The sequence below is a fragment of the Bos mutus genome, chromosome 11, assembly GCF_027580195.1.
Source record: "Bos mutus isolate GX-2022 chromosome 11, NWIPB_WYAK_1.1, whole genome shotgun sequence".
NCBI lineage: Eukaryota > Metazoa > Chordata > Mammalia > Artiodactyla > Bovidae > Bos > Bos mutus.
Genome location: NC_091627.1, coordinates 62,011,556 through 62,032,615, shown reverse-complemented (window position 1 = coordinate 62,032,615; position 21,060 = coordinate 62,011,556). Strand labels below are relative to the sequence as shown.

At 43.3% G+C, this 21,060-nt stretch overlaps 1 protein-coding gene across 1 annotated transcript in view; it reads right to left on the bottom strand.

Annotated features, from left to right (window-relative positions):
• LOC102285692 (E3 SUMO-protein ligase RanBP2) overlaps window positions 1-16,695 on the bottom strand; it is a 61,960-nt gene extending 45,265 nt beyond the window's left edge. The window contains 1 exon segment of the mRNA XM_070379504.1: window positions 16,512-16,695. Coding sequence (XP_070235605.1) covers window positions 16,512-16,583 — 72 coding nt within the window. The 5' untranslated portion in view covers window positions 16,584-16,695.
• Between the last annotated feature and the right edge of the window lie 4,365 nt (window positions 16,696-21,060).

Below are 21,060 nucleotides of genomic sequence, written 5' to 3'. Positions count from 1 at the left end.
TTGTCCCACAAAGCACAGGCACCCTAATAGTGCCTATCTAGCTGGGAGTTTCTTCTCCCTTAGCTGGTGAGGGTGGAGGTGCACAGACAAGGCATCACATAATTTATACAATGGGACAGAGACAAGCTTGTGAGGGAAAGTCTTGGGAAGGGGGATACTTGACTAGAAACCTGATTAATGTGCAGAAGTGGTTACCTGGGGCAGGTGAACTGCAAAAATTTAACACCGCTCCACTGTTTACTATGGAGTATTTCCATTTTCTCCTTTTTATGAACTCTCTTCTTTTATGAACAGAAGACACTCCTGAATGGCACCCATCTTCCTGAAACACTCTTTTCATGTCTTCAATGAACACAGGTTCTCCTCACTTCATTTCTACCATGGTGGTCATTCCCTCTCCAACTCCTCTTCCCTCTCAGGGTGTCTCATCTGGGACATAATCCATCTCACCGAGGACTACCCTGACTCTCAGATATGTGTCTTTGCTTCTCCTGAGCTCTAAACTTATGTGCAAATGATCAAGATGTGTTAGTTCTACCTTCTGGGTTACCTCAACCCACGTTTTTCTACATCTCTAATGCTACTGTCAAAGTCCAAGCCTGCTATCACGTCTCTGTGGGATGACTGAAATGGCTATTCCTGTTTCCCTCTCAAAGTTAGTCAAAACGTAACACAAATGACACTGTGTATTTACAACTGTAAATCCTTTTTTGTCTTCCATTACACTTTGAAAATATCCCTATTTCTCACCAAAGACTAGCATGACACGGTATCTGCCTAGCTCTCCAACTTTACCTTGTCTGCTCCATGCATGCTATGGTCTAAAACCAGTCTAAAACCAGAATGCAACTCTCCAACTGGGGTAGTCCTGAGGAGTCTGTTTAATTTAAACAAAGGCAACAGTAGGTACTGATATGATATGGTTTCTGCCCAGTACATTCAATGTCAGAGTGAAAAAATTCAATGAAGTTAAATAAATGGCAGAGTAACTATGATTCTCTTAAGCCAATGCTTCGTCATCTAATCAGAGACATGTATGAATTCATGACCAAGATTTTCACTAACCTAGTCAAAGGAGAGCCAGGGGAAAGTGAGTCTGAGGATCAACTGAGGAAGAGCACCCAGTAGGGTGTGTGTGGCTCATGTCTGGTACAGGAACAGATATGAAAAGCAGAGCGAGTGGAGGGCCCCCAGGGCCTCTCACCTCCCCTGTACACCATGGGCGGTTAGGTCCAGTACACCTATCGGAGCATCACACAAGTATATCTCAAACCAAGCTGAGTAGAGAGTCAAATTCCAGTGAAGCAAACAGGAAAAACTCATTTTACCTAGATTTTCACTAGGATTAAAGATCCTAAAACTGGGTTCTCCCAATCCTTTTGATCTTTTTAGTTTTAAGCCGAGGTTATCAGAAAAGTTACCGTACTGGCTTTAGGCAGTCAAACATTGAAAGAACTCACCTTTGGTCATGTCTTGCTGATGTCATGTCTTGATCCTTGTAGAGAACTACCATTGGATCATTTACTCAGTAACATAACTACGTTTACATCTGCACTCAATGTAAACTGGGTTTAGACCTTCATGAGAGAGGTTGGTTCTACTCTAATGATAATGATTGTTTCCTTAACAAGCCTCCTCAGAACAAGAGGAACCATGGTTCAGACAATGGGGGCATGAGTTTGCCTGAGGAGCAACCTAGTCAAACAGAACATCAGTGAGGTTCTGACTGAATGCTTCTAAGAATCCCATCTAGGCAGGACAACAGAGTCACAACAGGTGGTGTTTCAGATGGCAACGAAGCTATAAAGAGACACGAAGGAAACTTAAACCAATCTCAAAAGGCTACATTTTTAGGATTCCAACTATATTACATTTTGGAAAAGGCAAAACTACGTAGACACTAAAAACATTAGTGGTAGCCTGGGCCTGCAGGGAAAAAGGTATGAAGAGCAAAACACAGAGGATCTTTAGGGCAGCGAAGCTACTATGTATGACACAATAACAATGAATACCTGTCCTTATACATTTGTCAAAACCCAGGACTGTACACCACCAAGAGTGAACCCTAAGGTAAACCGTGGACTTCAGATGAAAATATTGTAAGTTCATCAACTGTAACAAGTGTTCTATTCTGTGGGAAATGCTGACACTGGGGCAGGCAGGACGAATGTGGGAAAACTACCTTCATTACAGTTTTGCTCTGAACCTAGAACTGTTCTAAGTCTACTAAAAAAAATTTAATTCTAATTTTCCACAGATTTTCCTCAGTAAAATGAACCAAGAACACATTAAAACTATTGTATACCATAATCAACAGAGATTTTTGTCTCAGGAATGCAAGGTTGATTTCATACAAGACAATGAGTTAACTAATACATCACATTAAAAGAACAAAGGAAATAAACTGCAAGACCATGTCAAGTGCCATCAAAAGAAAAACAGTATGTGACAAAATCCAACATTTATTCATGATAAAAATTCTCAGAAAACTGATTCTCTCAGAAAACTGATTCTCTCAGAAAGCAAAGAATATCCTCAACATGATAAAGGTCATTAATGAAAAGCTCACAGCTAACACCATGCTCAGGGCTTTCCAGGTGGTGCCAGTGGTAAAGAATCTGCCTGCCAAGCAGGAGATGCAAGTTCAATACCTGGGTTGGGAAGATCCACTGAAGAAAGAAATGGCAACCCACTACAGTATCCTTGCCAGGGAAATCCCATGGACAGAGGGATTTCTGGCAGGCTACAGTCCATAGGGCCACAAAAGAGATAGACATGACTTAGCGACTAAACAACACCAATAGCAACACTACACTCAAGGATGAAAGATTAAATAAAGGCTTTCCCCTTAAGATCAGGAATGGCTTTCAGCGCTTCTATTCAACACTGAGTTGGAAGTTTTAATCAGAACAACTTCAGACAGAAAAGAAATTACAAAAACAAAAAAAACTGAATTGAAAGGAAGTAGCAAAACTACCAATATCCATAGATGATGCAATCCTATATAAAGTCCCCCAAAATTCACAAGAAAACTACTATAGCTAAAAAACTAATCCAGCAACACTGCAGGACACAAGATTAGCACACAACAGTCAGCTGTGCTGAACAAGCAGAAGAGTGAACTGATAAAGCAATTCCAGTCACAAAAGCTTATGAAAGAATCAAATACCTGGGAGTAAAGTTACCCAAGGAGGCAAAAAACCTGTATGCTGATAAATTTAAAACACTGCTGAAAGGAATTAAAGACCTAAATAAATGGAAAGGTGTGTTCATGAATAGGATGACCTAATATAACCAATGGGTGAATACCACTCAAAGGAATCTACAGATTCAACGCAATCTCTTGAGAATTCCAACAGCCTTTTTTGAAGAAATAGAAGGGTCAATCCTCAAATTCATATGGTATTGTAAGAGGCCCCAAACACACTCTTGAAATAGAACAAAGCTGAAAGACATACCACTTCCCCAATGCAAAACTTACTATAAGACTACAGCAATCAAAACAACATGCCACTGATCTAAGGAGAGACATACAGACCAACTAAACAAAACTGAGAGTTCAGAAACAAATCCATAAAGCTATGGACAATTAATTTCTGACAAGCATGCCAAGTCTATTCAATGGAAAGAAAACAGTCTCTTCAATAGACGGTGATGATACAATTGATTTTCCACGTGCAAAAGAATGAAACTGCACCCTCTTCCTCACACCATGTACACGTATAACTAACTGAAAATGGGTCAACATTAAGAACTAAAATCCATAAAACTCTCAGAAGAAAACATAGGGTTAAACCTCCATTAGCTCAAATTTGGCAATGTACTCTTAGATATAACACCAAAAACAACAGGTAAAATGAGATTCATTAAAATTAAAAACATTTTGCATCAACTGACAATCCAAAAAAAAGTGAAAGGACAACTTATAGAATTAGAAAAAACATTTGGAAATTATATCCAAAATATAGAAAGTATTTCTACAACTCAATAACAGACAAATATTCAATTCAAAAGCCTAAAGGAAAGGGCTTAGGTAGCTACTGCACTAAAGAAGATATGCAAATGACCAATAAGCCATGAGAAGATGCTCAACATTATTAGTAATCAGGAAAATGCACATCAAAGCCACAATAAAAAACCCACACCTGGATAGCTATGATTAAAAACAAACAAAAAAAAAAACACGTATAGAAATTGAAATCCTCTTACACCGCTGATGGAGATATAAAATGGTGCAGCCACTATGGAAAACACTTGGCAATTTATCTAAGGCTAAACCCAGATTACAACCCAGCAATTCTACTCATGGATACAAATTCAAGAGTTAAAAACAAAATCTCAAATAGACATCTGCACACCCATGTCCACAGCAGCATTACCTACAATAGCCAAAAGGCAGAAACAACTCAACTATCTGTCCTTCAACAGATAAAGGGATAAACAAAATTGTGGTCTATACAGACAGTGGCTCAGATTACACGCTTGTTATTGCAAAATTCAGACTTAAATTGAAAGGAGTAGGAAAAACCACTAGGCCTTTCAGATTAGATCAGATCAGTCCCTCAGTCGTGTCCAACTCTTTGCTACCCCATGAATCGCAGCACACCAGGCCTCCCTGTCTATCACCAACTCCCGGAGTTCACTAAGACTCATGTCCATCGAGTCAGTGATGCAATCCAGCCATCTCATCCTCTGTCGTCCCCTTCTCCTCCTGCCCCCAATCCCTCCCAGCATCAGTCTTTTCCAATGAGTCAACTCTTCGCATGAGGTGGCCAAAGTACTGGAGTTTCAGCTTTAGCATCTTTCCTTCCAAAGAAATCCCAGGGCTGATCTCCTTCAGAATGGACTGGTTGGATCTCCTTGCAGTCCAAGGGACTCTCAAGAGTCTTCTCCAACACCACAGTTAAATTCATAGTTCAAAAGCATCAATTCTTTGGTGCTCAGCCTTCTTCACAGTCCAACTCTTACATCCATACACGACCACAGGAAAAACCATAGCCTTGACTAGACGAACCTTTGTTGGCAAAGTAATGTCTCTGCTTTTGAATATGCTATCTAGGTTGGTCATAAGTTTTCTTCCAAGGAGTAAGCGTCTTTTAATTTCATGGCTGCAGTCACCATCTGCAGTGATTTTGGAGCCCAGAAAAATAAAGTCTGACACTGCTTCCACTGTTTCCCATGAAGTGATGGGACCGGATGCCATGATCTTAGTTTTCTGAATGTTGAACTTTAAGCCAACTTTTTCACTCTCCACTTTCACCTTCATCAAGAGGCTTTTGAGTTCCTCTTCACTTTCTGCCATAAGGGTGGTGTCATCTGCATATCTGAGGTTATTGATATTTCTCCCGGCAATCTTGATTCCAGCTTGTGTTTCTTCCAGTCCAGCATTTCTCATGATGTACTCTGCATATAAGTTAAATAAACAGGGTGACAATATACAGCCTTGATGAACTCCTATTCCTATTTGGAACCAGTCTGTTGTTCCATGTCCAGTTCTAACTGTTGCTTCCTGACCTGCATACAAATTTCTCAAGAGGCAGATCAGGTGGTCTGGTATTCCCATCTCTTTCAGAATTTTCCACAGTTTATGGTGATCCACACAGTCAAAGGCTTTGGCATAGTCAATAAAGCAGAAATAGATGTTTTTCTGAAACTCTCTTGCTTTTTCCATGATCCAGCGGATGTTGGCAATTTGATCTCTGGTTCCTCTGCCTTTTCTAAAACCAGCTTGAACATCAGGAAGTTCACGGTTCACATATTGCTGAAGCCTGGCTTGGAGAATTTTAAGCATTACTTTACTAGCGTGTGAGATGAGTGCAATTGTGCGGTAGTTTGAGCATTCTTTGGCATTGCCTTTCTTTGGGATTGGAATGAAAACTGACCTTTTTCAGTCCTGTGGCCACTGCTGAGTTTTCCAAATTTGCTGGCATATTGAGTGCAGCACTTTCACAGCATCATCTTTCAGGATTTGGAATAGCTCAACTGGAATTCTATCACCAGATTAGATATTCTAATAGATAGTTAGAATATCTATTCTATTCTAACTCAATGAAACTAAGCCATGCCCGTGGGGCAACCCAAGATGGGCGGGTCATGGTGGAGAGATCTGACAGAATGTGGTCGACTGGAGGAGGAATGGCAAACCACTTCAGTATTCTTGCCTTGAGAAGCCCATGAACAGTATGAAAAGGCAAAATGATAGGATACCGAAAGAAAAACTCCCCAGGTCAGTAGGTGCCCAATATGCTACTGGAGATCAGTGGAAAAATAATTCCTGAAAGAATGAAGGGATGGAGCCAAAGCAAAAAGAATACCCAGCTGTGGATGTGACTGGTGATAGAAGCAAGGTCCGATGCTGTAAAAAGCAGTATTGCATAGGAACCTGGAATGTCAGGTCCATGAATCAAGGCAAATTGGAAGTGGTCAAATAAGAGATGGCAAGAGTGAACGTCGACATTCTAGGAATCAGCAAACTCAAATGGACTGGAATGGGTGAATTTAACTCAGATGACCGTTATATCTACTACTGCGGGCAGGAATCACTCAGAAGAAATGGAGTAGCCATCATGGTCAACAAGAGAGTCCGAAATGCAGTACTTGGATGCAATCTCAAAAACAACAGAATGATCTCTGTTTGTTTCCAAGGCAAATCATTCAATATCACAGTAATCCAAGTCTATGTCCCAACCAGTAATGCTAAAGAAGCTGAAGTTGAACGGTTCTATGAAGACCTACAAGACCTTTTAGATCTAACACCCAAAAAAGATGTCCTTTTCATTATAGGGGACTGGAATGCAAAAGTAGGAAGTCAAGAAACACCTGGAGTAACAGGCAAATTTGGCCTTGGAATACGGAATGAAGCAGGGCAAAGACTAATAGAGTTTTGCCAAGAAAATGCACTGGTCATAACAAACACCCTCTTCCAACAACACAAGAGAAGACTCTACACATGGACATCACCAGATGGTCAACACCGAAATCAGACTGATTCTATTCTTTGCAGCCGAAGATGGAGAAGCTCTATACACTCAGCAAAAACAAGACCAGGAGCTGACTGTGGTTCAGACCATGAATTCCTTATGCCAAATTCAGACTGATATTGAAGAAAGTAGGGAAAACCACTAGACCATTCAGGTATGACCTAAATCAAATCCCTTATGATTATACACTGGAAGTGAGAAATAGATTTAAGGGCCTAGATAGATTGAGTGCCTGATGAGCTATGGAATGAGGTTCGTGACATTGTACAAGAGACAGGGATTGAGACCATCCCCATGAAAAAGAAATGCAAAAAAGCACAATGGCTGTCTGGGGAGGCCTTACAAATAGCTGTGAAAAGAAGCGAAAAGCAAAGGAGAAAAGGAAAGATATAAACATCTGAATGCAGAGTTCCAAAGAATAGCAAGAAGAGATAAGAAAGCCTTCCTCAGCGATCAATGCAAAGAAATAGAGGAAAACAACAGAAGGGGAAAAACTAGAGATCTCTTCAAGAAAATTAGAGATACCAAAGGAACATTTCATGCAAAGATGGGCTCGATAAAGGACAGAAATGGTATGGACCTAACAGAAGCAGAAGATATTAAGAAGAAATGGCAAGAATACACAGAAGAACTATACAAAAAAGATCTTCATGACCCAGATAATCATGATGATGTGATCACTGACCTAGAGCCAGATATCCTGGAATGTGAAGTCAAATGGGCCTTAGAAAGCATCACTACGAACAAAGCTAGTGGAGGTGACAGAATTCCAGTTGAGCTATTCCAAATCCTGAAAGGCCTTTCAGGTAGGACCAAAATCAAATCCCTTACGATTATACAGTAGAAGCAACAAACCGAGTAAAAAAAAAAAAGTGACAGATTCAAGGGATTAGTTCTGATAGTGTGTCTGAAGAACTATGGATGGAGGTTCATAACACTGAACAAGTCAGTGATCAAAACCATCCCCAAGAAAAAGAATGCAACAAGGCAAAATCGCTGTTTTGAGGAGGCCTTACAAATAGCTGAGAAAGGAATAGAAGCAAAAAGCAGAGAAAAGGAAAGATATACCCATCTGAATGCAGAGTTCCAAAGAAAAGCAAGGAGAGATAAGAAAGCCTTCCTCAGTGATTAATGCAAAGAAACAGAGGAAAACAATAGAATGGGAAAGACTAGAGATCTCTTCAAGAAAATTAGAGATACCAAGGGAACATTTCATGCAAAGTAGAGCACAATAAAGAACAGACACAGTATGGATCTAACAGAAGCACACGGTATTAAGAAGAGCTGGCAAGAATACACAGAACTATACAAAAAAATCTTTCCCTGATGCTGGGAAAGATTGAGGGCAGAAGGAGAAGGGGACGACATAGCATGAGATGGCTGGATGGCATCACCGACTCAATGGACATGGGTTTGGGTAGACTTCAGCAGTTGGTGATGGACAGGGAAGCTTGGTATGCTGCAGTTTATGGGATTGCAAAGAGTTGGACACGACTAAGCAACTGAACTGAACTGATAGAAAAAAAAGATCTTAATGACCTAGATAACCACAATGGTGTGATCACTAACCTAGAGTCAGACATCCTGGAATGGGAAGTCAAGGGGGCCTGAAGAACTGTTATGATGAACAAAGCTACTGCAGGTGACGGAAATACAGATGAGCTATTTCAAATCCTAAAAGATGATGCTGTGAAAGTTCTGGACTCAATATGCCAGCAAATTTGGAAAACTCAGGAGTGGCCACAGGACTGGAAAAGATCAGTTTGCATTCCAATCCCAAAGAAAGGCAATGCCAAAGAATGCTCAAACTACCGCACAATTGCCCTCATCACACATGCTAGCAAGGTAGTGCTCAAAATCCTTCAAGCTAGGCTCCACCAGTATGTGAACTGAGAACTTCCAGATATATAAGCTGGATTTAGAAAAGGCAGAGGAACCAGAGGTCAAACTGCCAAAGTTCAATGGATCACAGAAAAAGTAAGAGAATTCCAGAAAAACATCTGCTTCATTGACTATGCTTAAATTTTTGACTGTGTTGATCACAACACATGTGAAAAATTCTTAAAGAGTGGTTATACCAGACCACCTTACCTGCCTCCTGAGAAACCTGTATGCAGATCAAGAAACAACAGTTAGAATCGGACATCAAACAGCTGACTGGTTCAAAACTGAGAAAGAAGTAAATCAAGGTTATACACGGTCACCCTGCTTATTTAACTTATATGCAGAGGACATCAAGTGAAATGCTGGGTTGGATGAATTACAAGCTGGGATCAAGACTGCTGGGAGAAATATCAACAACCTCAGATATGCAGATGACACCACCCTTATGGCAGAAATAGAAGAGGAACTAAAGAGCCTCTTGATGACAGTGAAAGAGGAGAGTGAAAAAGTTGGCTCAAAGCTCAACATTAAGAAAACTAAGATCATGGCATCTGGTCCAATCACTTCATGGCAAATAGATGGGAGAAAAAATGCAAAGAGTGACAGACTTTATCTTCTTGGGCTCCAAAATCACTACAGACGGTGACGGTAGCCATGAAATTAAAAGAAGCTTACTCCTTGGAAGAAAAATTATGGCACCTAGACAGCATATTAGAAAGCAGGGCCATCACTTTGCTGACAAAGGTCAGTAGAGTCAAAGCTATGGCTTTTTTCTAGTAGTCATGTACATATGTGAGAAAAGTGAAAGTGAAAATCACTCAGTCATGTCCGACTCTTTACAACCCCATGGACTATACAGTCCGTGGAATTCTCCAGGCCAGAATACTGAAGTGGGCAGCCTTTCCCTTCTCCAGGGGATCTTCCCAACCCAGGGATCGAACCCAGGTCTCCCTCATTGCAGGCAGATTCTTTACCAGCTGAGCCACAAGGGAAGCCCAAGAATACTAAGAGTGGGTAGCCCATCCCTTCTCCAGCAGATCTTCCCCACGCAGGAATTGAACCAGGGTCTCCTGAATTGCAGGTGGATTCTTTACCAACTGAACTATCAGGGAAACTGGACCATAAAGAAGGCTGAGGGCCGAAAAATTTATGCTTTTGAGCTGTCACGTTAGAGAAGACTCTTCAGAGTCCCTTGGACAGCAAGGAGCTCAAACAAGTCAATCCTGAAGGAAATCAACCCTGAATATTCAATGAAGTACTGATGCTGAAGCTGAAGCTCCAATACTTTGGCCACCGGGTGTGAAGAGCCAACTCATTGGAAAAGACCCTGATGCTGGGAAAGATTGAGGGCAGGAGGAGAAGGGGTGACATAGGATAACTTGGTGGTGGCTCAGACGGTAAAGAATTTGCCTACAGTGCGGGAGACCTGGGTTCAATCCCTGGGTTGGGAAAATTCTTTGGAGGAGGCATGGCAACCCCCTCCAATATTCTTGCCTGGAGAAACCCCACGGACAGAGGAGCCTGACGAGCTGCAGTCCATGGGGTCGCAAAGAATCGGACATGACTGAGTGACTAAGCACAGCACATCGCACTAAAAGAGGATTATCTTTAGATAATTAAACAACAATTATTAACGACCTACACACAGAATCACGTTGGTGTGATCACTGACCTAGAGCCAGACATCCTGGAATGTGAAGTCAAGTGGGCCTTAGAAAGCATCACTACGAACAAAGCTAGCGGAGGTGATGGAATTCCAGTTGAGCTATTCCGAAGATGGTGATGCTGAAAGATGATGCTGTGAAAGTGCTGCACTCAATATTCCAGCAAATTTGGAAAACTCAGCAGTGGCCACAGGACTGGAAAAGGTCAGTTTTCATTCCAATCCCAAAGAAAGGCAGTGTCAAAGAATGCTCAAACTACCGCACAATTGCACTCATTTCACACGCTAGTAAAGTAATGCTCAAAATTCTCCAAACCAGGCTTCAGCAATACGTGAACTGTGAACTTCCTGATGTTGGTTTTAGAAAAGGCAGAGGAACCAGAGATCAAATTGCCAACATCCGCTGGATCATGGAAAAAGCAAGAGAGTTTCAGAAAAACATCTATTTCTGCTTTATTGACTTGCCAAAGCCTTTGACTGTGTGGATCACCATAAACTGTGGAAAATTCTGAAAGAGATGGGAATACCAGACCACCTGATCTGCCTCTTGAGAAACCTGTATGCAGGTCAGGAAGCAACAGTTAGAACTGGACATGGAACAACAGACTGGTTCCAAATAGGAACAGGAGTTCATCAAGGCTGTATATTGTCACCCTGTTTATTTAACTTATATGCAGAGTACGTCATGAGAAACACTGGACTGGAAGAAACACAAGCTGGAATCAAGATTGCCGGGAGAAATATCAATAACCTCAGATACGCAGATGACACCACCCTTATGGCAGAAAGTGAAGAGGAACTAAAAAGCCTCTTGATGAAAGTGAAAGAGGAGAGTGAAAAAGTGGGCTTAAAACTCAACATTCAGAAATAAAGATCATGGCATCTGGTTCCATCACTTCACGGGAAATAGATGGGCAAACAGTGGAAACAGTGTCAGACTTTCTTTTTCTGGGCTCCAAAATCACTACAGATGGTGACTGCAGCCATGAAATTAAAAGACGCTTACTCCTTGGAAGGAAAGTTATGACCAACCTAGATAGCATATTCAAAAGCAGAGACATTACTTTGTCAACAAATGTCCGTCTACTCAAGGCTATGGTTTTTCCAGTGGTCATGTATGGATGTGAGAGTTGGACTGTGAAGAAGGCTGAGCGCTGAAGAATTGATGCTTTTGAAGTGTGGTGTTGGAGAAGACTCTTGAGAGTCCCTTGGACTGCAAGGAGATCCAACCAGTCCATTCTGAAGGAGATCAGCCCTGGGATTTCTTTGGAAGGAATGATGATAAAGCTGAAAACTCCAGTCCTTTGGCCACCTCATGCGAAGAGTTGACTCATTGGAAAAGACTATGATGCTGGGAGGGATTGGGGGCAGGAGGAGAAGGGGACGACAGAGGATGAGATGACTGGATGGCATCACTGACTCGATAGACGTGAGTCTCAGTGAACTCCGGGAGTTGGTGATGGACAGGGAGGCCTGGCGTGCTGCGATTCATGGGGTCACAAAGAGTCAGATACGACTGAGCGACTGATCTGACAAGGGTGAGGGCAAGGGTTATAGAGAGGACAAGTAAAGTCGAGGAACCCAACAGTGAGTTCTTAACCCTGTTCTCTTGGAAGGTTAGGTTAAAGGAAATCTATCAAAAAATACAACAGAAGAAACAAAGAAGAGAGAAAAATGTGGATGACCAAACCAGAACCAACTTTCAGTCAGTAAGAACATCAGAAACATAACAGGAAAAAAAGAGGGAGAGAGGAGAGAAAGAAAAAAATGCTCAATGAAATACAAGATGTTCCAGAAGTGAAGGAAATAAGTTTGTCAACTGAAAGAAAACTTTCAGAAAATCTATAGGCTACCAAGAACAAGAATCACATATAACCTCCAACAGTACACTGCAAATATGCAGCAATGCTCTCAAAATTAAGAAAAAAATTATTTCAAACCTACATTTGACAACCCAACTAAAGATTATGTAAAGACATTTTTTGTCAGTAGAAAGGGTTTAAAATGGAGAAAAGTAGATCAATAAAGCAAGGGTTAGGGGCACTGACCCTCTGCACAGTTGAAAATCGATGGATATTTAACAGTCGTCCCCCTATACACACACACTCTCCCTCCAGAACCTGGGATCCTCCATATTCAAGCTTCCACATCCTCATATTCAGCCATAGCACTGCTCTATGTATTCACTGAAAAAAACATAAAAAAACCCTTCATGTAAGTGGATCTGTGCTGTTCAAACCCAGGCTGTTTAACAGGCAACTGTAATATGTATATTACTCAGAAGTATGACATACAGATGTTTAAGATAGAACAAATAACTGTAAGAGCTGTCAAGCTGCCTCTGAGAAGCAAGAAATCGGGGGTGTGGAGTAAAAACCTAGATATAAAACTAAGAAACTAAGGTATAAAACTAGATATAAAACTAAGAAAATTAAATAGAAGTCATCAGGGGGAAAAAATATTTTCAATAAAAGCAAAAGCAGGTGTTGCTTATGTGTGCTCAGTCTTGTCCAACTCTTTGAGACCCCATGGACTGTAGCCCGCCAGGCTCCTGTCCATAGAATTTTCCAGGCAATAATACTGGAGTGGGCTGCCATCTCCTCCTCCAGAGGATCTTCCCGACTCAGGGATTGAACTTGCATCTCCTGCGTTGGCAGGCAGATTCTTTACCAACTGCACCACCCACGAAGTCCTAACAAAATCAAAAGCAGGTGTAAAGGAGCAGAAAATGGCAAAACAAAAGATGAAGTGAAGAAATGAGTGGAAGCCTGGGAAGACATATGACTATGGACCCATAACAGCACTTAGAATTTGGATAACCCAGAAAACTGGTCTGTTTCCAACATCACCAGTGTCTGCCCGAAGGCAATGGCACCCCACTCTAGTACTCTTGCCTGGAAAATCTCATGGATGGAGGGCCTGGTAGGCTGCAGTCCATGGGGCCGCTAGGTCCGACACAACTGAGTGACTTCACTTTCACTTTCCACTTTCATGCATTGGAGAAGGAAATGGCAGCCCACTCCAGTATTCTTGACTGGAGAATCCGAGGGATGGGGGAGCCTGTTGGGCTGCCGTCTATGGGGTCACACAGGGTCGGACACGACTGAAGTGACTTAGCAGCCGCACACAAACCCTAATCTTTTTATACTCTTCACAGCTACGGTCTCTGCTCCCTCCACCATCTCCCTCCCAACCTGTCCAAAGCACCATGTTTTGTCATTTCACTTACACCCACGATTACAGCATTACTGTCACATGTTCCAAAGTTTTTGTTTATTCTGTTCTTTCAGTTGCTAAGTCATGTCCGACTCTTTGGACCCCATGGGCTACAGCCCACCAGGATTCTCTGTCCATGGGATTTCCCAGGAAATACTGGAATGGGTAGTCATTTCCTTCTTCATGGGATCTTCCCAACACAGAGATCAAGCCCAAGTCTCCTGCACTGGCAGGTGGATTCTTTACCACTGACCTACCTGGGAAGCCAGGAAGACCTAATATACTCTTACCAAAGTCTAACTTAAAAGTCTAACTGTTTCACAGTTCATTTCTTGAGGTTAATCAGGATCCAGAGGGCAAGGTACCTTTCTACTCTGAACACCCATCCCCGATTTCTGGAGATCCACCCCAGGACCTCCTGAGAAGCAAGCCTTTATCAACTCTGCACCTGAGGCCTCCCTCAGTGTCCTGCTATTTTAGTGTGTGTGCTTAATCTTTCAGTCGTGTCCAACACTTGTGACCCCGGAGACTGTAGCCTGCCAGGCTCCTCTGTCCATGGGATTCTCCAGGCAAGAATACTGGAGTGGGTTGCCATTTCCTTCTCCAGGTGATCCTCTGGACAAAGGAATCAAACCCCAGTCTCCCACACTGCAGGCAGACTCTTTACTAAGTTACAAGGGAAGCCCCACGAAGCAACTGAAACAAAACAAATAAAAACTTTGCTGTTTTAGCACCAGATCTTAAACAGCTGAATCTGGGGATTCTTTTTACTCTCTACTTCTCTAGAGGCCCACCTAGGACCTTGTCCTGCAGTGTGTCCAGGACACTATCCAAGTTTTCTCCTGATGTTCGTTAGCTATCCTTCAGCTTGTACAACTGTGACTCCAAGCATAGCAGAAGTGCTTCTCCTGCAGGAAGTGGAATCGGTTCCCCAGTGGCTGTCCCCTAACCCTTTCCTCCTGCCACCAGAAGCCTTTCTTCCCAGTCTATGTCCTTGAGATCCAAGTATCAGGCTGCTAAATTTCAGGGACCTACCTTTGGGCTGTCTCTCAGAATACACGGTCCAACTATAGCTAGATAAAGGATGTTCACTCCTTGAATTATCATTTTAAACATTTCCATTATGATTAAAGCATCTCTTTTAGGTCTCTATCTGGGACCCAAAGTTATCTACTACACTTGTTAATCAATATCCCACTGAAGTCCCCAGGTTCAAAAGTCAATGATTTCTCCTTGTCTGAAGAAAAACATCTGATTATAATACTCTTTATAAATGTAAAAGAGGTGACAATAATAACCAATCCTTAAAGTTTTGTGCCCACTCTTCTTTACTGACAGAAAAGTTCCCTAGTTCAAAGAACATTCTAATTCCTGTCTAGACAGTGGTTTTTAAGGCTTTGGAGAGTCAGGGTGCCCACTACAAATTTCTGAAAAGTGCTAAACTTGCTTTAGAAGAAAAAAAAAAAACGGCCAAATCAGTTTCAGAGGCAGAGAACGTTTAACGAGCTTCTGTTTTTGACTCTGGTAGGTACATTTGTATTCACAACTATGCCAGCAGCTGGAAGTTACAATCTGAAGGTTGGCACCTATTCCCCTCCTCCAGAGGCACAGACTGTAACCCACTCCATACTCCTAAAAGAAAGAAATCACACCCAATGACAAAATCCTGCTGAGCTACCATGTGTCCCCGGAAAAGTATCTTTAATCTCCCCAGGTCCCAATAGCCATAGGCTTGTCGGGAGCACAAAGTAAAATAATATATGCCTAGTATGTGGTATGGAGAAGGCAATGGCACCCCACTCCAGTACTCTTGCCTGGAAAATCCCATGGACGGAGTAGCCTGGTGGGCTGCAGGCCATGAGGTCACCAAGAGTCGGACACGACTGAGTGACTTCACTTTCACTTTTCACTTTCATGCACTGGAGAAGGAAATGGCAACTCACTCCAGTGTTCTTGCCTGGAGAATCCCAGGGACGGGGGAGCCTGGTGGGCTGCCGTCTATGGGGTCGCACAGAGTCGGACACGACTGAAGTGACTTAGCAGTATGTGGTAACCAAGACACTATTACGATGCCGTTACAATCCTGATTGTCCGCTGGTTTTGTTTTTAATTTCCTCATACATCTTTATTCGCATAGGCTCCGGCCCAGAACACCTGGAATGACTGTCCCTGTAACAGCCACATCTACTGAGAGCTTACCACGTGCCAAGCACTGCCCTAAATGTTTATCATGGCCCATCCTAAAAACTCCTATCGATACCCTAACTCCCAACCTATTAATGAAATAAGTGGCAGTTATCTCGAATCCCACAGCGCGTGCTTGGCGGAGCTGCGACTCGGCCCTGAGCAGCGACTCCGGGTCCGGCGCCCCCTCCGCCCACCCCCTGGCATCAAGGTCCGCGGGATCCGCTGGGCACCCAGCTCCCTATCTACGCCAGAGATGGCAAAGTACCCCGCGAGGCATCGTCGGAAGGCCATAGAATCTATCCCAGAAACAAGGCCCGGAAGGAAATTCAGAACCCCCGAGACTCCGTTGAAAAACAAAATGCCCGGAAAGCAGCTTCCAAAGCGGTCAGAAGCGGTGGGGCGGCTGCGCTTCGGCGTAGAGCCCAGGCCGCCCGAGCTACGGGAACGAAAAGCAGGAAACGAAAGAGGAAGAGCAACAGAAAGCGCCAACGCCCGCCAGCCGCCGGCCGGCCGCGCCTCAGCCGGAGCCATGGCGCCGCCGCCGTGGGCCCGCCCGGAGGCTGTGGCCCCGGCCCGCTCACCTCCCGGGGTGACGGCGCAGAGCCCTGCACCGAAGCGATGTGTCGATCCACGTCGGCCTTGCTGCGCCTCATCGTGCCGCCGACTGGGCTCTGGGTAACGAACGCCAGCGCCGAGGCCGCAGCGGGCGCCGTCGTCTCGGGAGCGCGCCGCCCGAAGGTCCGTGACGCAGCGCCGTCGCCGGAGAGAGGGCGACGCTCCTGCGTGGGTGCGTGCATGCGTGAGGGCTGCGTCAATCCTGTGCGCCGCGCAGACCCGCGGGCGCCGGCGCGCGGAGGTGACTGCGCTTGCGCAGCGCGGGAATGCGAAGCTCGCGGTATGTGTGACGCGGTTGAAAGCGCTTAAAGATGACAAGGGCAGGTAGCAGCTGCGTACGGAAATAACTCGCCCGCAGGCTATTGAGTCGGGCGGGCTGTTCCCGGTACTGACGTCACGCCGCGGCGCCAGTCGGCTGCATCTAAGCGCTCTTTTGGAATTTGAATTTTTCGGGCGTAGTTTTAAGACAAGTTGTAGAAAATGTTTTCAGTAGTAAAATGATCACATCCTGTGTATACAGGGAGTTCAGGATTTATGGTTATGGATACTTTTTATCCTTTTTAAATAGTTTTATTCAACACTTAGAACTAATCTGGCCTCTTACAGGCTATCCTTTTTGATTTTTCCATTTTTCCAAATTTTCTACAGTGAGCAATTACTTCGTTTATAAAGAGGGAAACCAGCATGGTGTATTTTGTTTCAGGTTTGTTGGATGTGAATAAGGGTGGCTGGTCTGGGAGGGTACCCGGTCCAGGCCCCAGCTAACGTTAGCTAATCTAAGGGATGGTCTAATCTAAGGGCGAGTCCCTCTGCTAGTTTCCTTGGTAAATAATGAGCCAACAGGAGGTCAAGTCGTCTCTAATTGGTAGTATCCCTTTCCCCAAGGGAGCGAGCCTGCCTCTGTGTCCTGCTACACACCTGGGGATGTTGCTCCAGGACCTCGCTTCAGATGGGTACGCTCCTGTCGCCGACTCTGGGCTTTTAGTCTTGAACCTGGGCAAGGCCTGTGGCCTGCAGCTCAACATCACATGTACTGACTTATTCTCCCAACAACTTAATGAAGGTACTGTTATTTGTTCTTATGCTCAGTTGGACAGATAGGAAACGGAGGGTGTGAACAGTAAAGCAACCTTGCCAAGCATACCTTGGCAAGCACATAAAATTACTACCTTAATCTGTTTTAGTTGAATATACTGAAAAGGAGTAAGTGAAAGAGGAAAAGCACAGAGGGACTTGAGGTGAAAAAACCCTTGATTTTGATCAGCAATGGATGCCTTTGCTCGATGCTAGGTGCCTGCATGTCACCTTCTGCAATTCAGAAGTTGAGGACTCAAGATTAATCAGGTAAAACTCTGGCTGATAAAAAATGTCATAAGCCAGGATGAGAAAGTTTAAACATAGAGTTCTATGTGTCACTCTTGGCTTTCTCTCTCCCGCCCTAATGAGCAGTGTGCATTACACATTAACTGCTAAGTCGTGTCAGTCTGGACCACCTCAAAGATGGGAGTGCCTGCTCCAAAGTAGAGGGCTTTTCTTTTAACTTTCTTCTGAGCTAGCAACATTACTTCTTAAAAGAATAGTGCTCCTTCCCACCTCTGCAGGGGGTTGTGGTGAACCTGCTCACCTGGGCTGACTTTCCTCCATTAACTTTATGCAAAATGCCAGTAAGTCATTTTAATTGACGATCCTTCCTTGAAAATGTGGAACGCAAAAGTAGAAAGTCAAGAGATAATTGGAGTAACAGGCAAATTTGGCCTTGGAGTATAGAATGAAGCAGGGCAAAGGCTAATAGTTTTGCCAAGAGAATGCACTAGTCATAGCAAACACCCTTTTTCAACAACACAAGAGAAGATTACACATGGACATTAACAGATGGTCAACACTGAAATCAGATTGATTATAAACTTTGCAGCCAAAGATGGAGAAGCTCTATACAGTCAGCAAAAACAAGACTGGGAGCTGACTGTAGCTCAGATCATGAACTCCTTATTGCCAAATTCAGACTTAAAGTAGGGAAAACCGCTAGACCATTCAGGTATGACCTAAATCAAATCCCTTATAATTATACAGTGGAAGTGAGAAATAGATTTAAGGGACTAGATCTGATGGACAGAGTGCCTGATGAACTGTGGATGGAGGTTCATGACATTGTACAGGAGACAGGGATCAAGACCATCCCCAAGGAAAAGAAATGCAAAAAAGCAAAATGGCTGTCTGAGGAGGCCTTACAAATAGCTGTGAAAAGAAGAGAAGCCAGAAAGCAAAGGAGAAAAGGAAAGATATACCCATTTGAATGCAGAGTTCCAAAGAATAGCAACAAGAGATAAGAAAGCCTTCCTCAGTGATCAGTGAAAAGAAATAGAGAAAAACAACAGAATGGGAAAGACTAAAGATCTCTTCGAGAAAATTAGATACCAAGGGAATATATCATGCAAAAATGGGCTCAATAAAGGCCAGAAATGGTATGGACCCAACAGAAGCAGAAGATATTAAGCAGAGGTGGCAAGAATACACAGAAGAACTGTACAAAAAAGATCTTCACGACCCAAATAATCACAATGGACTGATCACTCATCTAGAGCCAGACATCCTGGAATGTTAAGTGGGCCTTCGGAAGCATAACTATGAACAAAGCTAGTGGAGGTGATGGAATTCCAGTTGAGCTATTTCAAATCCTGAAAGATGATGCTGTGAAAATGCTGCACTCAATATGCCAGCAAATTTGGAAAACTCAGAAGTGGCCACAGGACTGGAAAAGGTGAGTTTTCATTCCAATCCCAAAGAAAGGCAATACCAAAGAATGCTCAAACTACTGCACAATTGCATTCATCTCACACACTAGTAAGGTAATGTTCAAAATTCTCCAAGCCAGGCTTCAACAGTACGTGAACCGTGAAATACCAGATGTTCAAGCTGGTTTAGAAAAGGCAGAGGAACCAGAGATCAAATTGCCAACATCTGCTGGATCATCGAAAAAGCAAGAGTTCCAGAAAAACTATTTCTGCTTTATTGACTATGCAGATCACAACAAACTGTGGATAATTCTGAAAGAGATGGGAATACCAGACGACCTGACCTGCCTCTTGAGAAATCTGTATGCAGGTCAGGAAGCAACAGTTAGAACTGGACATGGAACAACAGACTGGTTCCAAGTAGGAAAAGGAGTACATCAAGGCTGTATATTGTCACCCTGCTTAATTTCTATGCAGGGTACATCATGAGAAACCCTGGGCTGGATAGAGCACAAGCTGGAATCAAGACTGCTGGGAGAAATATCAATAACTTCAGATATGCAGATCACACCACCATTATGACAGAAAGTGAAGAACTAAGGAGCCTCTTAGTTGGCTTAAAACTCAACGTTCAGAAAACTAAGATCATGGCATCCGGTTCCATCACTTCATGGCAAATAGATAGGGAAACAGTGACAGACTTTATTTTCTTGGGCCCCAAAATCACTGCAGATGCCTGCAGCCATGAAATTAAAAAAATGCTTACTCCTTGGAAGAAAAGTTATGACTAACCTAGACAGCATATTAAAAAGCAGAGACGTTACTTTGCCAACAAAGGTGGTCTAGTCAAGGCTATGGTTTTTCCAGTAGTCATGTATGGATGGGAGTTGGACTATAAGGAAAGTTGATTGTCGAAAAATCAATGCTTTTGAACTGTGTTGTTGGAGAAGACTCTTGAGAGTCCCTTGGACTGCAAAGAGTTCCAACCAGTCCATCCTAAAGGAAATCAGTCCTGAATATTCATTGGAAGGACTGATGTTGAAGCTGAAACTCCAATACTTTGGCTACCTGATGCCAAGAGCTGACTCATTTGAAAAGATCCTGATGCTGGGAAAGGATTGAAGGAGGGAGAAGGGGACGACAGAGAATGAGATGGTTGGATGGCATCACCGACTCAATAGATATGAGTTTTGAGTAAACTCTGGGAGTTGATGATGGACAGGGAGGCCTGGTGTGCTGCAGTCCATGGGGTTGCAAAGAGTCGGACACGACTGAGTGACTGAACTGAACTGAATCAACATCTAACAGGTGGGACAGTTCTCAGGGCTTCCGAGAATCGGCTTCCCGGGTTACAATCCTCAGTTTGGCTCGAATAAAATTTCTTTTCTTCTTCTTACGTTGATTATTGAATTTTCATCGACTGTTGTGTCACTGTTTCATCGACTGCTGAGTTTTGAGAGGGCTTTAGGTATTCTGACTGCAAGTTCTTTCAAACGTGTGATTGGGGAACATATCTTCCCAGTCTGTAGTTTGTTATTTCATTATAACTCACCAGCATCTTCCGCTAAGGAGACAGTTTTTGATTTTGATAAATTGCAACTTGTCAGTTCTTTTGTTTTCTGAATCATGCTTTTGCTGTGGCAGAAGAACTCATGACCCCTGGTCACAAAGGTTTTATTTTGTCTCACACTTTATATTTAGATACATGACCCACTTTGAGTTCATCTTTTCAGTAAGTGGAAGGCTTAGGTCAGGAGCCTTTTTTGTGCATCTTCAGCACTAC